At 40.9% G+C, this 24,120-nt stretch overlaps 1 protein-coding gene across 1 annotated transcript in view; it reads left to right on the top strand.

Moving 5' to 3' along the window:
• PAPPA2 (pappalysin 2) overlaps positions 1–24,120 on the top strand; it is a 229,048-nt gene that overhangs the window by 64,070 nt on the left and 140,858 nt on the right. The window contains exon 3 of the mRNA XM_059673457.1: positions 14,270–14,415. Within this exon, the coding sequence (XP_059529440.1) occupies positions 14,270–14,415 (146 nt within the window). The remainder of the gene's footprint in view (positions 1–14,269; positions 14,416–24,120) is intronic.

Genomic DNA, 24,120 nt, shown 5'->3' with positions numbered 1-24,120 from the left:
ATAAGTTACTGGGGACAACTTTGCAGCAAAGTCAGCCCCAATATTCACATTACTCCCAGAATTGCCACTTGACTCTAGAACCAAATGGCAACTTGTTTGTGTAACCAAACTTAGATCCAATTGTGAGACAGAAAGATTTCGTGCTCCTAGCATTTCCTTTTTGTTCTGTGGAGAAAGAATGTTCCATGTTTATGAGCAGTGCCCAAGCTGTCCTTCCTGCCTCTGAATGAGATGGAAAGTCTTTTTCCCCAAAGAGTAAGTAGCTGAGAAAGGCATGATTGTGCGTGTTGTTATTGTTGTTTTACAGTTTAAATGATAATAATTGCAGAGGACACTTGTTGAGCAAAATAAATTTGCATGGGTCAAAAAAAAAAGAGTGGTGAAGTACTAGCAGCTCATGAGCTGCAAGTCCATGTCTGTCTGGATGCAGAATAATGAGACTAATGTATCAGAGATACACTTTGGTATAGAATAGAAGTCTGCAAGCTTTTTTGTACAGGGCTAGAGAGTAAATATCTTGTCAGCCACATATATAGTCTTTCTTGCATTCTCCTCCTCCTCATCATCATCTCCTTCCTCTTCTTTTTTATAACTCTTAAAAAATATAAAAAAATTTTAATTTATAGACCAGACAAAACTAGGTGCAGGCAGGACTTGGCCTGCAGTTTACGCTGTAGATCCATGGTCTTGAGCACGCATGCACGCGCGCACACACGCGTACACACACACATGCATACACATCTTTTAGAGACCATTGGTGTTAAAAGGGTAATGTGGAGAGTGCTGGGATGGCAGGAGAAAAATGGTGACATGGCTTAGCTCTAGTTGCCTGGGGAAAGGGAAATCCAGCTGGAATCGAGTATCCCTGGTAAACATAAGGAGACCACAAGAGTGTGAGTCATCGCTAGGCCACAGTCTGAATGTAATTGCTCAGCCAACACATGATCCTCAGCTGGCTTCAGAGCATGGATGTCAGGGGTGGAGAGGGAGAGGGATGGAGGAGTGCTCTCTAGACAAACACTGGTCCTGTTCTTCTTGAGAAGAGTGGCTGGAGGGCATGCCTACCGGCCGCAGACTCTCAGAGAAGAGGAGAAGGTAGGTCAGGGACAAGACAGGAGTTGTGAATGGGGAAGGGAGGCCAAGGAAGATGTTGCAGTGGATGTCTTCAGAATTCTCTTTCTTCAGCCGCTACAATACTTACTTGCAACTTTCAGATGGACAGGAATTGTTTGGCAACTCTCTGGAATCAAAGTTTATAAGTGATCGTGCAAAAGGCAAAGAAATTCTCCCATCAAAAGTCTCTTCATCAGGAGGCACATTGATAGAATTTCCATGTGGAGGCTTTGGGCTTATGAGGCCCTGTCCAGTGAGAGGGTGGAATGAGGAGCCAATGATGACAAGTGGGCCCTGGCTACAGGTTCAGGCAACTTCTGGGGAAGCTGTGAGCACCCTCGGAAGGGCCCAAAAAGCCTTGGAGGATTTGGATCTTCCCATCCTGTATCTCTTTAGAACCAAAGAGACTTCTGGAGTCTATGAGTCTATTCTTTAAATACTTATTTTATTATCTGGTGGTCCATTGGAATTAGTGGTTTATAAAAAAGAGTCAACTATGAATACAGAAATGGCTGTACCTCCTAGACCTCCTAGGAGGTATGTACCTCCTAGAGTGGAATTATTTTATTTCCTTTCAGGGACTTAATATTGAGAAATATTTAGACTATCATTAGAGGCAATACTGTACCATGTTAGAGAGAGGACCCTTCTGGAATCAGAAGGGTCTCCACTGACATTATAGCTTTCCTCCAGTCACAAACACAGTACCCTCAGTATCAGTTGAAGGGACCCGGAGTGTGCTGATGTAGTACCCGCGCTTAACCAAATCTGTGGTTAGGACCAATTTTTTTTTTTTTTAAATCACAGATAGTTGTTACCAGAAAAGTGCACAGAAAAAGAACATTCTAGCCTGAAAAAAAATTTGTGCACCTTCATGGAACCATGAGAGAGCATAACGCAGATGTAGAGCTATAAGTACTTAGTGGATTTGGAAAATCAGTGTAAGAGAAATAATGGCCAGAGATGAAGCCAGACAGGTAGCAAGGGCCCAGGTCATGAGGGGTTTTGCAAATGTATTAATGCATTTGGATTTCATCCCAAATGCACTGGATACCCCTGGAGTGTTGTAAGCGGGTAAATGGCTTACTCAGATTTCCATAAGGAAGAGGGAAGAAGATGGGGCAGACTGGACATAGGCTAGCCATGGACAGGCTAGCCATGGACACAGGCTAGCAATAAAGATTTTGCTCAATAAACCATGAGAGAAAGTATGCTGGCTTAAAGCAGTGGCAGAGTGGACTGTGGGAGGGAGAGATTTTAGAAATATTCAATATAGAACATATTGGAGTTGGTGATTGATTGGACATGGAATTGAGAAAGAGAGGAGTTTGGGACAATTCCCTTCCAGGGTGCGGGATACAGAGTAATGATGAGGCTTGTCTCCATGACAGGGAAACACAAGAAGTGGAAATGAAAAGGGAGGATGAGTTGAGTTTTAGACTTGTTGAGTTTGAGGTCTCCAATGTCTAGGGCAGTGATGGCGAACCTATGACACGTGTGTCAGGTGACACGCGAACTCATTTTTTTGGTTGATTTTTTTTTTGTTAAATGGCATTTAAGTATATAAAATAAATATCAAAAATATAAATCTTTGTTTTACTATGGTTGCAAATATCAAAAAATTTCTATATGTGACACAGCACCAGAGTTAAGTTAGGGTTTTCAAAGTGCTGACACGCTGAGCTCAAAAGGTTCGCCATCACTGGTCTAGGGGATAATACTCAATAGACAGTTAATATACTTACCTGAAACTCAGGAGACAAATCTAAGCTAGAGAGACACATTTTGGAGTCATCACTGCAAGAAAAGCTGCAGGAATGAACATGCTCATCCCAGGGAAGTAGAAAGTGATACGTAAGAAAGCAGAGGCTGGGCCTGGGGACAGCAGTGCTTGAAAGATGGGGAGAGAGAGAAGGTCCCAGGAGAGAGATGGGAAGGGGTGTCTAGCTATAGAAGATAAAGCAGGAGAATGCCAACTTACTGAAGCCAACTGAAGTGGTCAGTGATGCCAGATGCCTCAGAGAGGTCAGGAAGGTAAGGGCAGAGAGGTGTCCTGGATAGAAGAGCTGGGAGATAGTTGATGACCTTGCAGGGGACAGTTTTCCAGAGAGTGCTAAGGGTGAATAGACATCTTTATGTTTATATATAATCTAAGCATATATATAATTTATAATTAACAGAATTTATTTTGTAACATTTATAAATTCCACATTGAGGAAAAAAGTCCTCTAGTATACTTTGAAATTGGGAGTAACAGCAGAAGTCCTTTACTTACTTCTAAGTAGGCGTGATGACTACTGGATTTAGGAGGAGATGAGCATGGCAGTCCTTTCTCAGGAATGCCATCTAAGTGGTCCCCCTGTATCTCCCTAGTACGTGCTTTCCCATTCCCTGTTCTCCCACAGTGATATTTCACACCTTCTGAGTCTTCGCAAATTCCCGTCCCCATCACCTCACTTCTCACTCTGAGCGGACCCCTCACCTTCTATATACTGGGAAAGCAGCCTAGAGGAGCTTCCTCTCAAACTACTGCCATCAGCCCTCAAAGCCATTTGCCTCCTTTCCTCCCTCCCACCCCCCTCCTATTTCCTCTTCTTCCAGGAGATTCCCAGGAAGTGGTACCTGAGACAGGAATTTCGGTACTTGTGATACACTGAGGGTTCCTGTTAGCGTAAAAGGGTCAGGGACACATGACAAGGCAGAGCAAGGAGCTGAGCAAGCCTGTGGTCTCCGCTGGAGTCCAGCAGGGAGCTCTGGTGCCAGACTGCACTATGGATTCGGCCCCACCCTCTGTCAGTCAGTCATCTGGGAGCTGCCCCTGGGAGGACACACGCATGATCTCCAGTGAGGCAGCTCCTTTTTGTCCAAGGAAAATTCTTCAAAGAAAATGGCCAGCAGTGAGCTGTTAGTACCCAGTACTCACAGCAGCTGGGGCCTAGGGTACCTGCATGCCCGGGGCACCAACTGTACTGTGACCACCTGCTGTGCAAGATGGCTCTCTCCTGTTGGGTTCTGCATTGAATTCTCTTAATTATCTCTTCCTATCTCTTCATTTTCCTTACCTTTACTGGTGCCTTTTAAAAAACTAATTCAATAATGCTTCAGTCTCCTCTATAGAAACCTTTTATTCCCCCCCCCCCCCCCCGGCCCTATGACTTCACCCTCTTGCTTCACTCCGAGGCTCTCATCCATGCCCATTAACTCCTCTTCCTTGAGAGCCCTCACTCTCCAAGCCACTGCGGTCTGGTTTTTGCCTCTATGGTTTTCCTGAAACAACTTTTGTCAGAGTAACCAATTTCTCCTTTTTTCTACTTCTCTGTTCCTCTCTCACTTCAACGCCGGAAACATTCAGATGGATCTTCTCCCTGGGCTTCAGAGATGCCAACTCTTCTCTTCCGACCTCTCCATCACTGCTGCTCAGACCTCCCTGCCAATTTCTATTCCTCTGCCTACTCCTTCAAGTTGCCATCCCTCAGGGTTTGATGCTATGCCTTTTCTTCTCCCTCTATATCCCTTTTCCTCGGTCAGACTGAGGCCTTTGAGACCTTCAGGGAAGATCACCCCTTCACTGTCCCATGATATCCAATTCAAGAGTAAATATGTTTTTAAACAAAGCCAAATTAATATTGTGTCTCTCGAGACTTTGTGATTGCACAAGTGTGGATATATTTTTGAAAATGAACTTTCTCTCTCCACCCTGGTTCCCTAAGCACATGATATTGTGTTGAGCATACCTTACTCATTCCATAGTTTATATTACCATGTGTGCGTTGTTTTCTGAATTTATATATACATGAATCTAATAAGCATCTGTAATTTGATTATCGCAGATGACTTCAGGCTGCCACCCAGACCTGTTCCTTCTCCTATTTTCAATTTCAGTGAATTGTGCTACCCAGTTACTCAATTTAAAAACTCAGACATTATTTTGAACTCTTCCTCTTTCTCACCCCACCTCATCCAATTAATCACCAATTCCTATAAATTCTATTCCTAAATATCTCTCAAATCCAGCCACAGCCCCTGACAGGCTCCTCTGCCTCCCGTTTGCACTCCTCAAATCTATTCTCCACACAGTCTTAAGACAAGTCTATCTACAAGGCAAACCTAGTCATGTTCCTTCCTTTCTTTAAAGCACTCTAAACTTCTTAGCATGGTTTGCAAGACCTTTCAGGATCCAGCTGCTGTTCCCCTCCTCAGCATCCTTTCCACTTCTCTCCAACTCTCAGGAACTGCATAATTTTCTTGCCCAGCCCTCTGGGCCTTTCTATTAGTAGCTTCTCCTCCCAGGCCATCCCCTCACCAGGGTAACACCTTTTCATCTGCCAGGTCTTGGGGCAAATGCTAATTTTGAGATGACTCCCCTGGCACCTCTAATCCTGGTCCATGGATTCTTACCATATCTTTCATTTTCTCTACTAGAGAACCTGCTGTGTCCCAGTACCACTGCCCATTTCCTTGTCCTCCTCCCTAAAGGGCCACAGAGGCCACAAGGGTAGAAGAGCTGCCCAGGCTTATTCAGCATTGTATCCTGGTTGTTCAGCACAGGGCCTGGGATTTAGTAGGTGCTCAGGAAATACTTTCTGAATTGAGTGTGTTGTCCTACCTTCTAAAGTCAAATGTAATTGATATTCAATTATTAGATTTCTTATAGAATTTGTTGACCTTCCCCTCGTTGATAGAAAGTTGAGTTCAGTTTGGTACATGTGTATTGTCAAAAAGAACTGACTTCAGTGGTGTGTGTATGTATGATGTATTACAGAAAGGATGCTTTGCTTGAAAATTGGATTTGAAGAAAACCTTTTAAAAATGTACTAAAGCAGTGGAAGAAAAAGTTTAGGAGAAGAGAAAAGCAGCACACAAAAAAACTGACTAAAATAGTGTATGTATTCATGGGTTTTTGCCATTAATTGGAACACATTGTGTCCGCTCCAATTACCCACGAGGACCACTCCTCTAGGGAAACGCTTCCTATTTTTAAAACATAGTAATGCTCATGGAATTACACTGCCCATTCCTACCCGGGCCTTGAGAGCTTATCATGTACAGTGTTTTTGCCAAGAACCTACTCTGTCTTTAATCACTAAAAAAGATTTATCAAAGAGAGTGTGGTTGGGGCTTTATCTATGGGTGTATTTTTTGCCTCTTGTTCTTTACCAGAGGTAGCAGGTCCTCAAGTTTGGCTTCTTCAGATGTAAATGGACCCTTGTGTTTATGGGGATTCTGCAGTTGGGCAGTGTTGGGGACGTTGGGTGGAAGGATGAATGGGGTATTCTCTGTCTCATCTTCCAGTTACAGCCCATCTTCACCATTGATACATTCAACTAATATTAAATGAGCATTTGACAATATGCAAGATATGTTTATAGTTTTAAATGAATAAAATTACATTAAGCTATGGCTGTACAGTTTAATTTTTCATTCAATAATATATTGGGCACATTTTTCTATTTTAGTAAATGGGATAATAATAGACCTAGATAATTTTTAATGACTTTTGGTATGGATATTATATACTTTTAATTTATCTTGCTTGATCCATTTTAAAGGTAATTTACATTATCTATATTTTGCTATTCTCTGCTATTATATTATACTATTAGAATAATATACTGTGCTATTATACTATCATGTTATTATCTATTTTTTGCTGTTATTGTTGGTACAAATTTAAAGCCCATACAATACAGGCTTACATATTATATATTATAGTCCATTGTGTTACAGACTAGACTGAATGACACTGTAATTAAGATATAGGGGCTCACTTCAGGGTGGGATGATGTGGGCTTCACAGAAGAAATGAGATAGAAAATGGGCCTTGAATGTCAGATACAATTTTGTTAATTGTATATGTAAGGGGAGAACATAAGCAAAGCAGAGAGGCCAAAACAAAACAAAACAAAAACACAGCCAATCAACCAAATAACCTCAAAACCAAAAAGATTGAAGGCATGCTTGACATCAATGGATAAATCAATTTAGCTCAATCAATGGCATAGTGGTGCTAGGGTAGGCTGGGGGTCAGATTAAAAGGCTTTGAGTGGCAACTTAAAGGAAATGTAAAGGATTTGATTGTGCAGACCACAGGGAACCAAGAGCGATATGTCCAAGAAAAGCATAGGATAACCAAGTACAGGTCTGTTTGTGGCAGTGCACTCTCTTTGTGCCTAGAATTGAATCTTAGGGGACTATATTTTCCCCCAGGGAGTCACACAACACTGTTGGCAACTGAAATCTATAGGCATTTCTCCCTATCAATTGGTGCTAAATCCAGAGTCCTTAATAATGTATTTTAGCAATTGTTATTTTTGTATGCTTAAATTTAACATTTGAAACTTTTCAATATACTTTTGAGTTTACCCCCATAATCATAGCTTTTTGAGATGTATTTGAATCTTTATTCTGCCGTCCAACATATTATCTCTCTTCAATTTAGGTCATTTTTAAATTTGATAAATTTACATTGTGTGGATTCTTGCAAGACATTGATTAAATAATTCAGTTAAATCAGGGAAAATACAGAGGCCTAATCCCCTTCAGGCAGTGCCAAGATTTGATGTGAGTTGTTAGGAATCTACTATGCTTTTCTCCACCGACCTCATTAAGATCTCGCCAGAGATTCATCATGTATCCTGTTGAATCAAGATATTTTTTCTCCAAGGAATCATGCCATTCCAGCAAATCCAACAAAATACCCAAAGCAACAACAAAATAAATGTGATTAATTTTGTGTGATTCCCCCTCGCCCCACAAGTGAGCCCATGGTAGTTCCAGTAATCACTCTTTCTTATCTAATAATAAACATTTGTCTATTTAATAATGATTGGGAATATTTCTGGGAATTGACAATTGTCTGTAGTTTCACTAATCTGTAGTTTCCAAATTTCTCTTTTTCCTCTAATGGAACTTGAAATATCTTTCAGCCTTCAGCCTTTTTGCATCTCTTATCCACAGAGTTAATGTTAATTTGTTATCAGCACCTAAGTAGGTATTTTTTGGATCTTAGGGTATAATTCTATGATTCAGTTAAAAAACAATTCTTGCTCTATTTCATCCATCAGCTTGAATGTATTTTTCTATACTTTTCTGCCTTGAGAACGAAAATCAAACATTGTAAACACAGCTGGAATATAATTCTGAATCAGTCAAAATTTAGTTGCGGAAAACAAAAAGTACTGTAGCTATTTTAACCAACAAAGGAATTTAGTGGTTACAAAGGTTTTGAAGGGCTAGGATAGTAGGATTTCATTTGGGCGTCTTTGAAGATTTCTCAGAACAACCTCAAAAACTAGCCAGCAAGTGGACCCCCCCCCCCCCCCCGTCAGAGATAGGAAGGCAAGGAGTGCTGGGGTCCCAGCAGCACTGCTCTGTCTAGATTATGCACCAGCTTCTCCACACCCTCACTGCTGGTGCCTGGGCACCAGGACACTCATCCAGCCATGCTGGCAGGCAGAGAGCAAACAAACAGAAGTGAGGTCTTTATCTCACTGTCACTGTCCACCTCTCACTAGAGCACAGCCGATTGGTAGAATCTCAATCACATCCAGATCCTCTGGGGCAAGGGAATTGGAGAAATGTAGAACTAACTTCTCTGTCCTCCAGAGCAGGGAGACACTGGAGAAGGGGTTGGGGAAGTTGTGCACAAGCCAGTTCATAGCATCTGTCTGGTTCTTTATGCTGATTTTTCAACTCGTCTTCTGCTCTTGCAGATAATTTTGTTCACATGGCTATCATTGTGCCTGTCACCTTGCATTATAACCACCTGTTTACACAGTTATCTTCCTCACCACACCAAGCTTCTTGAAAACAACAGTCATGTCTTATACAACTTTTCATTGCCAAGGCCCAACCAACACAATGACTCACAGATTATAGGAAAACCAACTTAAGAATAGAAGAAAGAATGTGGGCTTTGGAATGAGAGGAACTCAGGTTTAAAACTTGCCATTGAAACTTACAGGCTGTGTGATGCGGAGCAAGTGACTTTATCTCTGTAAGCTTTAATTTCTTATCTGTAAAATAAAATATACTAACCTCATAGGATTGTTTTGAGCTTCATATGAGAAAATATATATGAAGCATAAAAAATGCAAAGAATGATGTTTTAAAATTTACAGTTTTTAGAATAATAAGCAAAATAGGGATTAGAATGATCCACAAGAAAAACACACACCACTAAACTCTTTGAAGTCTGCCTTTTTTGCCAAGATAAATAATTATTAAAGTGAAAATCATTAATGTGGCAATAATTTATTTGCCTCTAATAATAACAGTCATTACAATTAATCGGGTCCTAGCTATATGGCACATTCCAATTTGAAGGTGGCTGATTTTTTTTTCTCATTTGTGGGTAAGGGCAATTAGCAGGTCACTAACAACTATAACAAAAGCAGCTTTGGTGGAAGTGATGCTGATGGCATCCAGGTTACAGTGGGATTAGGGTGTACATGGAAAAAAGAAATGAATGAGAGATGAGGAAATTATTCTTTCAAGAAGTTTGGGTTGAAAAAGAAAAGGAGTAAGAGGGTATTAGCTGTGATTTTTCTCAGAAATCTCATCCTATGGGACCATCAGAAAGGAATAGAAGTAGGTAGGGAAGTAAATGTTTGAGTGTGTGTGTGACCTCAATTTTATCATCAAAGAAGGAGGCACGATCATTTACTTAAGAGACAGGGGAATAAGAGATTGAGATTAGTGGAGGAGGAGGAGTAAAAGAAGAATGGTGAAGATTTCATAAAATTTTTCGAGAGGAAATGACCACAAACAAAAGTATAGACAAATAGAACTAAAGGTTAACATCAGATATAAGAAATCAATCTGAGTAAGGGTGACAATGAGAATGGAGTACAAAGGTCAAGAAGTCAGAAAGAAGACTGTTTTCAGTGGCTGTTTCACTTTAGCTTCCTCAGTGATACGGGTTGGGGTGAAGGGGAGACTGTGAGTCACAGTGAAGTCCTCCATGTGTAAAGTAACCAGGAGATGGGCAATGACAGGAAGTGGAAGGTATATAGTGATGTATCACAGAGCTATGTCTTTAAAAGCGGGAGTAAACTGACTGAGGGAAAATAAGAACTAAGTTTTTGGAGTTGCATGGGGCAGCTGGAAGAATGCTGGTTTGGAACTCTGGGACCTATAACTCCCATGGTATGGGCACAGTGAAAGGGTTGGGAGGGGGAGTCAAAGACAATATTCATCATGAGGAAGAAACATAGATGAAAACGTGGGTAGTGGATGGGGGTGGGGGAGAGAGCCCTTCTGTACATTTGTGTGGAGACTGGTGTGTGCAGTAATGACAGGAAGGCTTAGATTTGACCAAAATAAAGCATCCCAGGTTTGGTACCGGTTGTTTCTGCGAGGGAATTGGCTGAGGTTCTTGAGGGGCCCTGGTTGTGTCCCAGCCTGTGAGATGCAGTCAGGATCTTTCTCTGGATGGGCCTTGCTCAGCCTGGGAAGCAGAGCTGTGGGTCCCAGTTTCAGGGTATGCATGTATCTTTCGTGTCTTGTTTTTCACATGCCAGCTTTTAATACTGGTTAAATGGTTCAACTTCTTTCAGAAGCTTAATATCTTTTTTCCTCTTTCTAGCTTTATTATCAGATTATTTCTTTCAGTCTATAAAAGAGTTAATCAACTAAATATTAAACTAGAGCACAAAGAGGCACCTTTTCTAACCATTTATTTTACTTGGTCAGAAACAAAGCCAGAATTGGAGCTCATTTTGTGCACTTAGATATGGTGCTGTGGCTAGGGTCAGCGATCAGGGAGCAAGGCAGAAATTAAAATGAATGCACCAATTCTGGGGGACAACAAAAAGGGTGGACTGGACACCGGGCAAGGTTTCATCCCAAGCCAGTGGACCACAGTCATAATATTGGTGAGACAAGTGTGCATCTATCAGGGGCATGTCGGAAGTAAGAGACTGCAGCAGTGTGCACAGCCACTTGGGATGTCAGCTTCAAGGGGAACTTGTTTCTGAGGCAATTTTTACAAAAATAAAGATGCAGCTTCTCTTTGGTTGGTCTGAGTCCTCAGGGAAAAGGGTGCAGAGAGTATTTCAGTCTCGTGTGTGGAGAGGATGAGGAAGGGGAGATCCCGGCAGGAATTAAGCAGATTCGTGCAGTTCATCTCTCGTTTCACATGGTCGCTTTGTGACTCTTATGCTTTTTATAACATTTATGTATGTTATTTTACCTTCCATGGAATAAATATTAAGTTGATTCGGATAGCAAGTCTATCTCTTAATAAATAATTTTGAAAGCAAAATGTTAAGCTCTGAATTTATGGATCATATTCACTTTCCCCATCCTAGGTCTGAGCCAGATTCTGGCCACATTAGTGTCAAGCTAAGCTGTTAGTCCTCATTGGCTTTGATGTAAGTCCTAAAATGGCATACCCATGCTGTAATAGGCAAACATTCTACACACAAAGCAGATACACTGCTATCAGTATTGTTACTTTCTTTGGTTTCTAGAATCATCTGGACACAAATCCTTGTTTCCAACAAAATAAGACATTTTTCTATCCAATTAATGACTGTTTAAACTGTGTTTTGAAATATATTCTCTCTCCTGGACTTGCCGACTTCTATCTATATTTCCATGGAGTGCAGGAATTGGAGCAACCACACCCAGTTTGCCACCAGCATGACATAACCACTCTCATCTGGAAGGATACTTTATTGTTGGAGAGAGGGATGGGCAAGGAGAAGAGGGCGATGAGTAGAACCAGTTAATGAGGTTGGTGATGGAGGAAGAGGCCTGTTGGAGGATGCTCAAGGGAAATGAGTGGAACTGCTGCTGGGTTGTGGGAGGACAGAAAGTCGGTGGCCAAGTCTGATAAATGGCAGACAGAGAAGCCAGAAACACACATATAGCCCAAGTAAACCATACCAGGGACAGGCAATTTGGGAAAGTGAGGGAGGAAGAAAGAGAGAGAATTGTCAGGTTACCAACTCCTAATGTTAATGGGAGTTCTGGATAGAGACAGGGAAGGGTATGACTTTTATTCCATGGTCCCCTGCACTGCATATAGGCCATCTCTGGTTCTTCCTGCTCTTCTTTTCTTTTTCCTTTCTTTTTTCTATTTCTCTTTCTCTTCTTTTCTCTTCTCTTGTCTCATCTCCCATCTGCCCCCTCTCTACTCCTGTCTCTTGGCCTATTGAGGCATCTCCATGTCGTAGAATTATTTGATGTCATCACAGCTCCAAACCATCAATTTATCAAGACAGGAAATTGTAATTATTTTTAATAGAGGAGAAAGGGAACAAGGATGTGACTAATGTTCAAGGAAAACCAGGCAGCAGTTCAAAAAACACTGTGTCTCCAGGACGGCAGTAGAAGGAATATCTCTCTGATCACATCTGGCATCACCTCATGGAACTGGATGATTTCTTGGGGCTGAGAACTATTTTTCCAAGATATTATAACTCAATAAAAAAGTATTTTTCAAGTCCCGTTTCTTGCAAGAACCTCTAATTCTAAAGCAAAATCATTTTTGCTTTTATGTTTTATTTCTCTTTTTGGTTCTGTTCCAAAGAAAACTAAAACAATCTTTGGGCCCTGGCATCATCCCAATACCCCAAAGTTGTGGGTTTGAGCCCCTCTGCTCAGGACACATACAGGAATCACCTAATGGATACCTAGATATCTCTCTCTCCCCCCCCCCCCCCGATCAATCAGTAAAATTTAAAGAAAGAAAAGCTCTTATACTATGGCCAATGGTCTTAGCTCTACATATCTACACACCCTTCTCTTTAAAAAAATCTGATTTTTGTGATCTCTATTTCTTGGGTACTCCTTGCTAGTATATCCTACATAAGGTATCAATAAGTAGATGGCATCAATAGTGTGGCTGGGAGATAGAGCAAGTAAGAGAAGAAAGGTCATGCCGTCCTAACATGAGCTTCTGGGTTGGGAGATTACCAGAATAGCAACAGTGGAGCTTGATCCAACTTAGGTTGAGGGAACTGTCTGTTCAGTTGAAGCTGTGATGAGAACATTCCCCTTTTTGGAGTGCAGTCCATGGCCAGCCACTATGGGAAGCATCCAGTGAGTCCTAGGGGCCACTGAACTCTGGTTTCCTTGTTACTTCTTAGAATAGCTCTTCAGTGAGAACGGCAGGCTCTGTTTGCTCGTGGTAAAGTGTTAAGTTTCACTGATGCCAGGAATGTGAAGGTCTTTGACTATATATGAACTTATAAAAAGATCAAATGCTTATTTCCTTTTCTTTTTTAATGGGCCATGGGGCATGTGTTTTTAATAGACTGTTGATTCTGTAAGTGTAAACATAATATTGCCTAGTGCTTTTAAGACCATCAATAAAGATACTTGGTATCAGAAGGTAGTGTAGTAGGAGTAGAATTTCTATGATTAAGGGGCTAGAAAGAGAAAAAAAATATAATTAATATTCTTTGCAGTAGCTTTATGACACCCTTCGTATCTATCACTTATCTTTTTCTTTTCTTTTTTCCTCTTTCACTTTCTTTCCTAGCCACTATTTCCGTTTAAAAAAGTAATGCCTGGTTGCAGCCTGGCCGGTGTGGCTCAGCATCCACCTATGAATCAGGAGGTCATGGTTTGATTCCCGGTCAGGGCATATGCCTGGGTCCCCAGTGTGGGATGTCAGGGGGGCAGCTGATCAATGATTCTCTCTCCTCATTGATGTTTCTATCTCTCTCTCCCTCTCCCTTCCTCTCTGAAATCAATAAAAAAATATTTTTTAAAAAGGATAAAAATGTAATTTCTGGGAACAAGCATATACTGAGATAAAGGTTCAGTTGGTCTTCTGATCATAATAATGATCATGCAGTGTGATGCAAAGAAGCTGGGACTGAAAGTTAGATGGCCTTCACCATGGCCTGGGATAAATCTCAGGGCAAAGAACTAGGATAAATCTCATTGGATTTATCTTGAAGAAATCATTTGGGTGTAGAGTGGGGACTTGAATATGACATCAAATACTGAGTGCTAACAAGGTGGGGTATTACTGATCTTAGAATAAATATCCCAAATGTCTTCATGGCAGCCTGGTCTCTGCCTCCCTGCCCTTCTAAAAGTGGCACTGGCTGGGAGTGTCTGAGTCTGAGTAGGTGTGGCTGTGCTCTTCTCTGAGTGCTGACCTCTTGGTGTGACTCTGACCCTCTCTCATGTTCTGCAGGGCCTACATGAGTGTGAAGGAACTGAAGGAGGTGCTGCAGCTCAACAGCACACACTTCCTCAATGTCTACTTTGCCAGCTCTGTGAGGGAAGACCTTGCAGGTGCTGCCACCTGGCCTTGGGATAAGGAAGCCATCAGTCACCTGGGTAAGTGAAGTGGAGACCAAACATGAATTTGTCAAAATGTTTCACTTCGGACAGGTAAGCGGTATTAGAGCAAACAGAGGGAAATACTCAGGATGTTCTAGACCAACTCTATAATCTAGATGTAAATAAGGTGATGACATGGATTGAGATTGATTTTATGTCTTGGAGGCATAACAATTAAACCCAATGAATGAAAACCAGAGGAAGTAACAAAAGTAGAAAAAATAAAATAGAAAGTAAACATTCATTAGAATAAAATTAACAGAACCAAAAGTTTTTTTTTGAGAGGGAGGAGAAAAGGATTGATAAACCCTTGGAAAGAAAGAAAAAAAGAACCCAACCCTGATCAAGAAAAAAAAAATAAGAGAGAAGGAATGTATTACCACTATGAGGAATAAAGGAGGTAATATTCTTACATATACTTCAGACATTAATAAGCAATATGTATTTTCCATAAATGGTGTTGAAGCAATTGGACATCCACAGGCAGAAGAAAAGGAATCTTAATATGAATTTCACACCTTGTACAGAAATTAACTCAAAATAGATCAGATATTGAAATATTTAAATGTAAAAAATAAAACTATAGAACTTTAAAAGGAAACATAGGAGAAAATCATTAGGGCAGGACTACAAGAAAGAGTGAACTTATAAATAACACCAAAAGCATAGTCCATATAAATAATAACTGATAAATTGTACTCCATCAAAATTTAAAACTTTTTTTCTGATTCTGTTTAGACAAACAAAAAAAATCAGACTTGGAAGAAATATTTGCACATCATACATCTCACAAAAGATTTGTGTCTAGAATATGTAAAGAACTCTCAAAGCTCAATAGTAAAACAGACATTCCAGTTAGAAAACGGGCAAGACATGAACAAACATTTTACCAGAGAGGAAATACAGATGGGAAATAAACACATGAACAGATGTTCAATATCATTAGCCATTAGGGAGATTCAAATTGAAACCACATGAGATGTAACTACCCACTTATTAGCGTGGCCAAAATAAAAAATACGGGGGGATGTAAGGTACAGCCCAGGGAATAGAGTCGATACTACTGGAATACATTTTCACACTGACAGGTAGACTTATTGTGGTGATAGCATCATGAGGTATGTAAATGTCAAATTACTGTATCTGACACCTGAAACTAACAAATATTGTATGCCAACTATACTTTAATAATTTTCAAAATAATGACACTATTAGATGCTGGTTGGTGAGGATGCAGGGACACTGGATCTCTCCTACATTGCTGGTGAAATATAAAATGGCACAGCCACTCTGCAGAATGCTTTGGCAATTTCTTATAAAACTAAACAAACATCTACCCTATGCTCCAGCCAGTGGACTCTTGGACACTGATTGTAGAGAAATGTAAACTTATACCAAGTCAAAAGCTTTTATATCAGTTGTCCTAGCAGCTTTATTTGTAATAGCTTCAAACTGGAAATGACAAAAGTGTGTTCAGTGCTGTTTACACCAACTGTAGTCCATCTTTAGTACAATGGAATCCTATTCAGCAACAAGAAGGAACAAAGGACTCATGCATGGAATGACTCAGATTACTCTCAAGGGTATTATGCTGAGTGGGAAAAAATCCCCAAGGTTACCTGCTGTATGATTCCATCTACATAGTATTTTCAAAATTTTCTGTCAGTAACAGAATTATAGAGACAGAGAACAAGTTAGTGCTTTCCAGGGTTTAGGAATTGGGTAGAGATGGGGGGCGGGGTATGAGTGTGGGTGTGACAAAAGGATAGCAGATGGGTGATCTTAATGGTGATGGAACAGTTCAGTATCTTTTTTTTTTAAGTCATCATCCATAGATTTGTTTAGAGAGTCATGGAGAGGGAGAGAGGGGGGGTGGGTGGAAGGGAGAGAGAGAAGAGAGAGAAACATTGATGTGAGAGAGAAACATCAATCGGTTGCCTCCCATATGTGTCCTGACCAGGGATTGAACCCACATCCTAGGTATATGCCCTGACCAGGAATCAAACCTACAACCTTTTGGTGTATGTGATGATACTTCAACCAATTGAGGTACCAGGCCAAGATTCAGTACCTTGATTTTGGTGGTGGTGGTTATACAAAGGTATCCCTGTGATAAAATTGTGTAGAGCTACACACACACACACACACACACACACACACACACTCTCACGTGTGCATGTAAGAGCTTGTGAAATCTGCATAAGGTCTGTGACCTCTATGCAGAAGCAGAGTACTTGGCATATAACAGGTGCTCGGTGAATGCTTAGTGAATGAAGGGATGAATGAATAAACAAGGGAAGGTATTAAATTTAAATGGTTTCCAGAATTATCTCATGAATTATTGACTCATCATGAATTGCAAAAGAAGCTGGGGATACTTATGTTTTGCTCTTAAACATTTCTACAGCCATGTCCCCCTATAGCATGATATGTAATGTCATCTTCAGAAGTAGCCTGAGCAGCTGAGAGGTCTGGTTCAATGTGAAATGGCTCCTGTTCATACTTATTTCTTCTTGTTCAATCATCACTGTAATTGAACAAAGGAATTCTTTTGACCTAAACCAGGTGTAGAACAATACAGGCAGCAGCATAACATGATAGGGGAAGACATTTAGGAGTTTCTTTTTTAAAAAACCCCACATATTTTTATTGATTTCAGAGAGGAAGGGAGAGGAGAGAGAAAGATAAAAACATCAATGATGAGAATCATTGATCAGCTGCCTCCTACACGCCCTCCTGTGGGGATGGAGCCCACAGCCCGGGGATATGCCCTGACTAGGAATCGAACCTTGACCTTCCGGTTCATAGGTTGATGCTTAACCACTGAGCCACACCAGCAGGGCTAGGATTTTCTTAATAGTCTTTTCAAGACTTGAGATTACTTGTTTGTGTCAACACATAAGACTCCTGCATTTTTTTAAATTTATTGCTTAAAGTATTACAAAGAGTATTACATATGTCTCCTTTTTTCCCCCCCCGCCCTTGACAATCCCCTGGCCTGCCCTACCCCCCAGTGTCTTATGTCCATTGGTTATGCTTATATGCATGCATACAAGTCCTTCAATTGATCTCTTACCCCCTCCTCCTGCCCCCCTCACCCCCCACCCTCCCCGGCCTTCCTGCTGTAGTTTGACAGTCTGTTCAAGGCAGCTCTGCCTCTGTATCTATTATTGTTCAAAAGTTTATAATGGTCTCTATTATCCAGAAATGAGTGAGATCATGTGGTATTTTTCCTTCATTGACTGGCTTATTTCACTTAGCATAATGCTCTCCAGTTCCATCCATGCTGTTGCAAATGGTAAGAGTTCCTTCTTTTTTACAGCAGCATAGTATTCCATCGTGTAGATGTACCACAGTTTTCTAATCCATCCATCTACTGATGGGCATTTAGGCTGTTTCCAGATCTAAGCTATGGTGAATTGTGCTGCTATGAACATAGGGGTGCATATATCCTTTCTGATTGGTGTTTTTGGTTTCTTGGGATATATTCCTAGAAGTGGGATCACAGGGTCAAATGGGAGTTCCATTTGTAGTTTTTTGAGGAAACTCCATACTGTCTTGCATAGTGGCTGCACCAGTCTGCATTCCCACCAGCAGCGCACGAGTGTTCCTTTTTCTCCACATCCTCTCCAGCACTTGTCGTTTGTTGATTTGTTGATGATAGTCATTCTGACAGGTGTGAGATGATACCTCATTGTTGTTTTGATTTGCATCTCTGGGATGATTAGTGACTTTGAGCATGTTTTCATATGTCTCTTGGCTTTCTGAATGTCCTCTTTTAAAAGGTGTCTATTTAGGTCCTTTGCCCATTTTTTGATTGGATTGTTTATCTTCCTTTTGTTGAGTTGTATGAGTTCCCTATAAATGTTGGAGATTAAACCCTTATCAGTGATAGCATTGGCAAATATGTTCTCCCATGTAGTGGGCTTTCTTGTTGTTTTGTTGATGGTTTCTTTTGCTGTGCAGAAACTTATTATTTTGATGTAGTCCCATTTATTTATTTTCTCTTTAGTTTCCAATGCCCTAGGATCTGTATCGGTGAAGAAATTGCTACAGCATATGTCTGAGATTTTGTTGCCTTTGGATTCTTCTAGTATTTTTATGGTTTCCCGTCATATATTTAAGTCCTTTATCCACTTTGAGTTTATTTTTGTGTATGGTGTAAGTTGGTGATCTAGTTTCATTTTCTTGCATGTATCTGTCCAGTTTTCCCAGCACCATTTATTGAAGAGACTATCTTGACTCCATTTTATGTTCTTGCCTCCTTTGTCAAATATTAATTGAGCATATTGGTTGGGGCTGATTTCTGGGCTCTCTATTCTATTCCATTGATCTATATGTCTGTTCTTATGCCAGTACCAGGCAGTTTTGAGAACAGTGGCTTTGTAATACAGCTTGATATCTGGTATTGAAATCCCACCTACTTTGTTCTTTCTCAGGATCGCTGCAGCTATTCGGGGTCATTTTTTATTCCAGATGAATTTTTGGAGAGTTCCTTCTAGGTCTGTGAAATATGCCGTTGGTGTTTTAATGGGAAGTGCGTTGAATTTATAGATTGCTTTGGGTAGTATGGACATTTTAATGATGTTGATTCTACCAATCCAAGAACATGATATGTTCTTCCATCTCTTTATGTCTTCCTCTATCTCTTTTTTCAACGTCCTGCAGTTTTCTGAGTAGAGGTCTTTTACCTCTTTAGTTAAGTTTATTCCTAGGTAGCTTAATTTTTTTGGTGCGATGGTAAATGGGATTGCTTTTTTAGTCTCTCTTTCTGCAAGTTCACTATTGGTGTATAGAAATGCCTTAGATTTCTTGGCGTTAATTTTGTATCCTGCTACATTGCTGAATTCTTTTTTTAAGTCTAATAGTTTTTTGATGGAGTCTTTAGGGTTTTTTAAGTATAATGTCATGTCATCTGAAAATAAGGGCAGTTTTACTTCTTCTTTTCCAATTTGGATGCCTTTTATTTCTTCTTCTTGTCTAATTGCAATGGCTAATAGTTCCAGTACTATGTCAAACAGGAGTGGTGAGAGTGGGCATCCCTGTCTTGTTCCTGTTCTTAGGGGAAACGGTGTTAGTTTTTGTCCATTGAGTATGATGTTGGCTGTGGGTTTGTCATATATGGCTTTTATTATGTTGAGGTATGATCCTTCTATTCACACCTTGCTGAGAGTTTTTATCAAAAATGGGTGTTGAATTTTGTCAAACGCTTTTTCTGCATCAATTGATATGACTATGTGGTTTTTTTCTTTCAATTTGTTTATGTGATGTATCACATTTATTGATTTGTGGATATTGTACCATCCTTGCATCCCTGGGATAAATCCTACTTGGTCATGGTGTATGATCTTTCTGATGTACTGCTGGATCCGATTTGCTAAGATTTTGTTGAGGATTTTGGCATCTATATTCATGAGGGATATTGGCCTGTAATTCTCATTCATTGTGTTGTCTTTACCTGGTTTTGGTATTAGGGTGATGCTGGCTTCATAGAATGAGCTTGGAAGTGTTGCTTCCTTTTGTATTTTTTGTAGTAGTCTGAGGAGGATAGGTTTTAGTTCTTCCTTGAATGTTTGGTAAAACTCCCCTGTGAAGCTGTCTGGTCCTGGGCTTTTGTTTGCTGGAAGCTTTTTGATGACTGCTTCAATTTCTTCCATAGTTATTGGCCTGTTGAGATTTTTAGATTCTTCCTGATTAAGTTTTGGAATGTTGTATTTTTCTAGGAATATGTCCATTTCGTCCAGGTTGTCTAGTTTGTTGAAGTAGAGTTGTCCATAGTATTTTTTAACAATCATTTGTATTTCTGTGGGGTCAGTTGTTATTTCGCCTCTATCATTTCTGATTTTGTTTATTTGGGTCCTCTCTCTTTGCTTCTTGGTGAGCCTGGCTAGAGGTTTGTCAATCTTGTTTATCCTTTCAAAGAACCAGCTCTTGTTTTCATTGATTTTCTGTATTGATTTTTGGTCTCTATGTCATTTATTTCTGCTCTAATCTTTATTATCTCCTTCCTTCTGCTCACTCTGGGCTTTTCTTGTTGCTCTCTTTCTAATTCTTTGAGCTGTAGATTTAGATGATTTACTACCATTTTTTCTTGTTTGTTGAGATAGGCCTGTAGAGCTATAAACTTCCCTCTCAGAACTGCTTTCATTGTGTCCCATAGGTTTTGGATTGTTGTGTTTTCATTGTCATTAGTTTCCAGGATGTTTTTAATTTCTTCTTTGATCTCATTGGTAACCCAATCAATATTTAATAACATGCTATTCAGCTTCCAAGTGTTTGAGTATTTTGAGTTGTTTTTATTGTAGTTTATTTCTAATATTATGCCCTTGTGGTCTGAGAAGATGCTTGGTATGATTTCAATCTTCTTGAATTTGGGGAGACTTTGTTTGTGACCCAATATGTCATCTATTTTTGAAGATGTCCCATGAGCACTTGAGAAGAACGTATATTTTGTGGCTTTGGGGTGAAGTGTTCTGAAGATATCAATTAAGTCCATCTGATCTAGTGAGTCATTTAGGATTGCTGTTTCTTTGCTGAGTTTTTGTCTAGCGGATTTATCCAGTGATATCAGTGGTGTATTTAAGTCCCCTACTATGATTGTATTGTTGTCGATCTCTCCCCTGATATCTTCCAGGAGTTTTCTTATGTATGTGGGTGCTCCTGCATTGGGTGCATATATGTTTATCAGTGTTAAATCCTCTTGTTGTATTGATCCCTTTAGTATTATGAAGTGGCCTTCCTTATCTCTTGTTATGGCCTTCACTTTGAGGTCTATTTTGTCCGATATAAGTATTGCTACGCCAGCTTTTTTTTCATTTCCATTTGCCTGAAAGATATTTTTCCATCCCTTCACTTTCAGTCTGTGTGAATCTCTTCTACTGAGGTGGGTCTCTTGTAGACAGCAAATATATGGGTCATGTTTTTTTATCCATTCAGCTACTCGATGTCTTTTGATGGGACCATTTAGTCCATTTACGTTTAAAGTTATCATTGAAAGGTACTTGTTTGTAGCCATTTCTATTTTTTTGTGGCTGTTTTCTTTCTGGGCTTTTTAGTTCTTCTTTTTACACCAGTCCCTTTAGCATTTCTTGCATTGCTAGCTTGGTGGTGATAAACTCCCTTAGCCTTTTTTTGTCTGTGAAGCTTCTTATTTCCCCTTTGAATGATAGCCTTGCTGGATAGAGTATTCTTGGATTCAGTCCTTTGCTTTGCATCACTTTGTAGATTTCTGTCCATTCTTTTCTGGCCTGATGTATTTCTGTTGAGAAATCATTTGATAATCTGATGGGGGATCCTTTGTAGGTAACTCTCTGTTTCTCTCTTGCAGCCTTTAAGATTCTCTCTTTGTGTTGTACATTTGCCATCGTTATTATGACGTGTCTTGGTGTGAGTCTTTTGGGGTTCATCTTGCCTGGGACTCTCTGTACTTGTGTAACTTTTTTCTTCCCCATATCTGGGAAGTTTTCTGACATTATTTCTTCAAATAGATTTTCTAATTCTTGCTGCTCTTCTTGTCCTTCTTGCAGCACTATTATGCGTATGTTACTTCGTTTCATGTTGTCCCGAAGCTCCCTTAGGCTTTCCTCCTGCTTTTTAATTTTTTTCTCCAGTTGCTGTTCAGATTGAGCTTGTTTCTCTGCCTTATCTTCTAACTCACTAATTCGGTCCTCTGCTTCTTCTAGTCTGCTGTTGAAACTTTCCATGGTGTTTTTGATTGTAGCTATATCACTTGTCATTTCTTCCTGATTCTTGCATAGGTTGTTGATTTCCTCATCCATTCGGTGAATGAATTGTACAACCATTATTCTAAATTCTTTTTCTGTCATGTTGCATGCTTCAACTTCATTAATTTTCTTTCTTAGTGACTCCTCATTGTCTTTCCTCTGGGTGTTGTGTCGTCTCTTCATTCTGATTATCTCCCGATGGTTCAAACATCGAGTTACGTGGGCCTGGGCTGTGTGCAGTGGGAGCCTCCCACCACCCTAGTGTCACTGAAGAGCTCTGACACCAAGATGTGTGGTTGTTGTGGGTTGGTGGGAACCAGGCTCGCTCAGAGTCAGTGTTGTCAGCGCTCAATGTGGCCTCGTACGCGCCCTTAGAATCAGGGACCCTGCCTGCACAGTGCTGAAACAGAGACCCCCCTGGAGCGTGTTGAAAACCAGAGCCCCCTAGCATGCACCAGGAGTCAGAGTTCCCCAAGAATCCAGTATCAGAGTCTCTGTTGCTTCGTGCGACCTTGCCTTGAGAATCAGGGTCCCTGTGTGCCCTTGCACCAGGAATTGGAGTCACTGGCTCTTAGTATGAATGCACAGGGAATCAGGATCTCAGGCGCAGGTGATAAGAAACACAGTCAAGTCACTGGTGCTTGGTGTTGCCTCCTGCCCAGAGAATTGGGGTCCCTGGGCCTGTGATACCGGGACAAATTCCTGGTGTTCCCGCGATTGCTCCCAGCCCAGGGCTCTGAAGCCGGCAGTGCATGTAGGATCAGTTCCTGGGGTTCGCGCGTTTGCTCCCAGCCCAGGGCTCCTGGAGCAGGCAATGTGAGCAGTACCAGATCCTGGTGTTCGTGTGATTGCTCCCAGCGCAGGGGTCTGAAGCCGGCAGTGCGCGTAAGACCAGTTCCCGGTGTTCCTGTGATTGCTCCCAGCCTAGGATTCCTGAGCCCGGCCCTATGCAGGATCAGTTCCAAGGTGCTTGTGCACTTCCAGGCTAAAGATCCTGGAGCGCTGAGGCCCCGGCAAGGGGTGGGTCTATCAGTTAGTTACTCTGGCGCTGCCTGCAAGCCTGCGGGAAGGGGGGATGGGCTCTGTTACTCATGGATCTGCTGCGGGGATTTCTGAACTTTTGGTGTCCGCAGGTCTGTAGTTGTGGTCACAGGTCTCTGTCCCCAGTGGCTGCAGGGTCCTGGTATGCGTCTGAGATCAGACTGGGTGGTGCTGAGGCCAGGATTCTAGTCTCAAGCAGCTCTGTTTCCCAAGATGGCGTGGTTGCTGTGCTTGTGCTGGCCGCCCAGGAGTGTCTGCTCAGGGAGTGGGACTCTGCCGCCTAAGACTGCCCGGTTTAGCAGCTCCTTAGAAGACCTGCAGAATCTAACTGTCCCTAGCTCATACACACACACCACACACGTCCACACACTCCTCTATCACTTCCTTGCGCTCTCACACTCTCTCCCTCCCTACCTTCCTGCTGGTCGCCATTTTTCAGAATTGCTCTGAGTTCTTATCAAGACTCTTGCATTTTGAGGGTCAGCTGAGTGACCTAGCAGATAAATAACTGTAGCCGAAAGTTTGAAAATTGAACCCTATTTCTGACCACCAGTGGCTTCAATGACTATCCTAAAGACCAAGATGATTTATGGTCCTCCTTTGCCATTAATGCCATTTCTGCCATTTAGTGTAATTTTGTACTTTTAATCCAGTTAGTAACCCAGGGCAGAATTTTTATAAGTAAATGAATGTATGAGATCCCCTAATATTTATTGGTTTGAGTATCTTTAGCCTTAGTGCTCAACACTTATATTGAAAATATATCTTTAAAGGCAGAAAACTAATTTAAGTGGTAAATCATTTATAAACTATTAATCCCAGGCGCATGATGATAATTCATTCACTCATTCGTCCATTCTTCCAGAACCTATTGAATCTGTTTCATGGCAATACCAGAGATAGGACAGTAAAGGAATTCACCCTAAAGGTTTGCACA

The sequence above is a fragment of the Myotis daubentonii genome, chromosome 18 (assembly GCF_963259705.1).
Source record: "Myotis daubentonii chromosome 18, mMyoDau2.1, whole genome shotgun sequence".
Taxonomy (NCBI): domain Eukaryota; kingdom Metazoa; phylum Chordata; class Mammalia; order Chiroptera; family Vespertilionidae; genus Myotis; species Myotis daubentonii.
The sequence above is the reverse complement of the archived record's forward strand: the minus strand, read 5'-3'. Positions and strand labels throughout refer to the sequence as shown.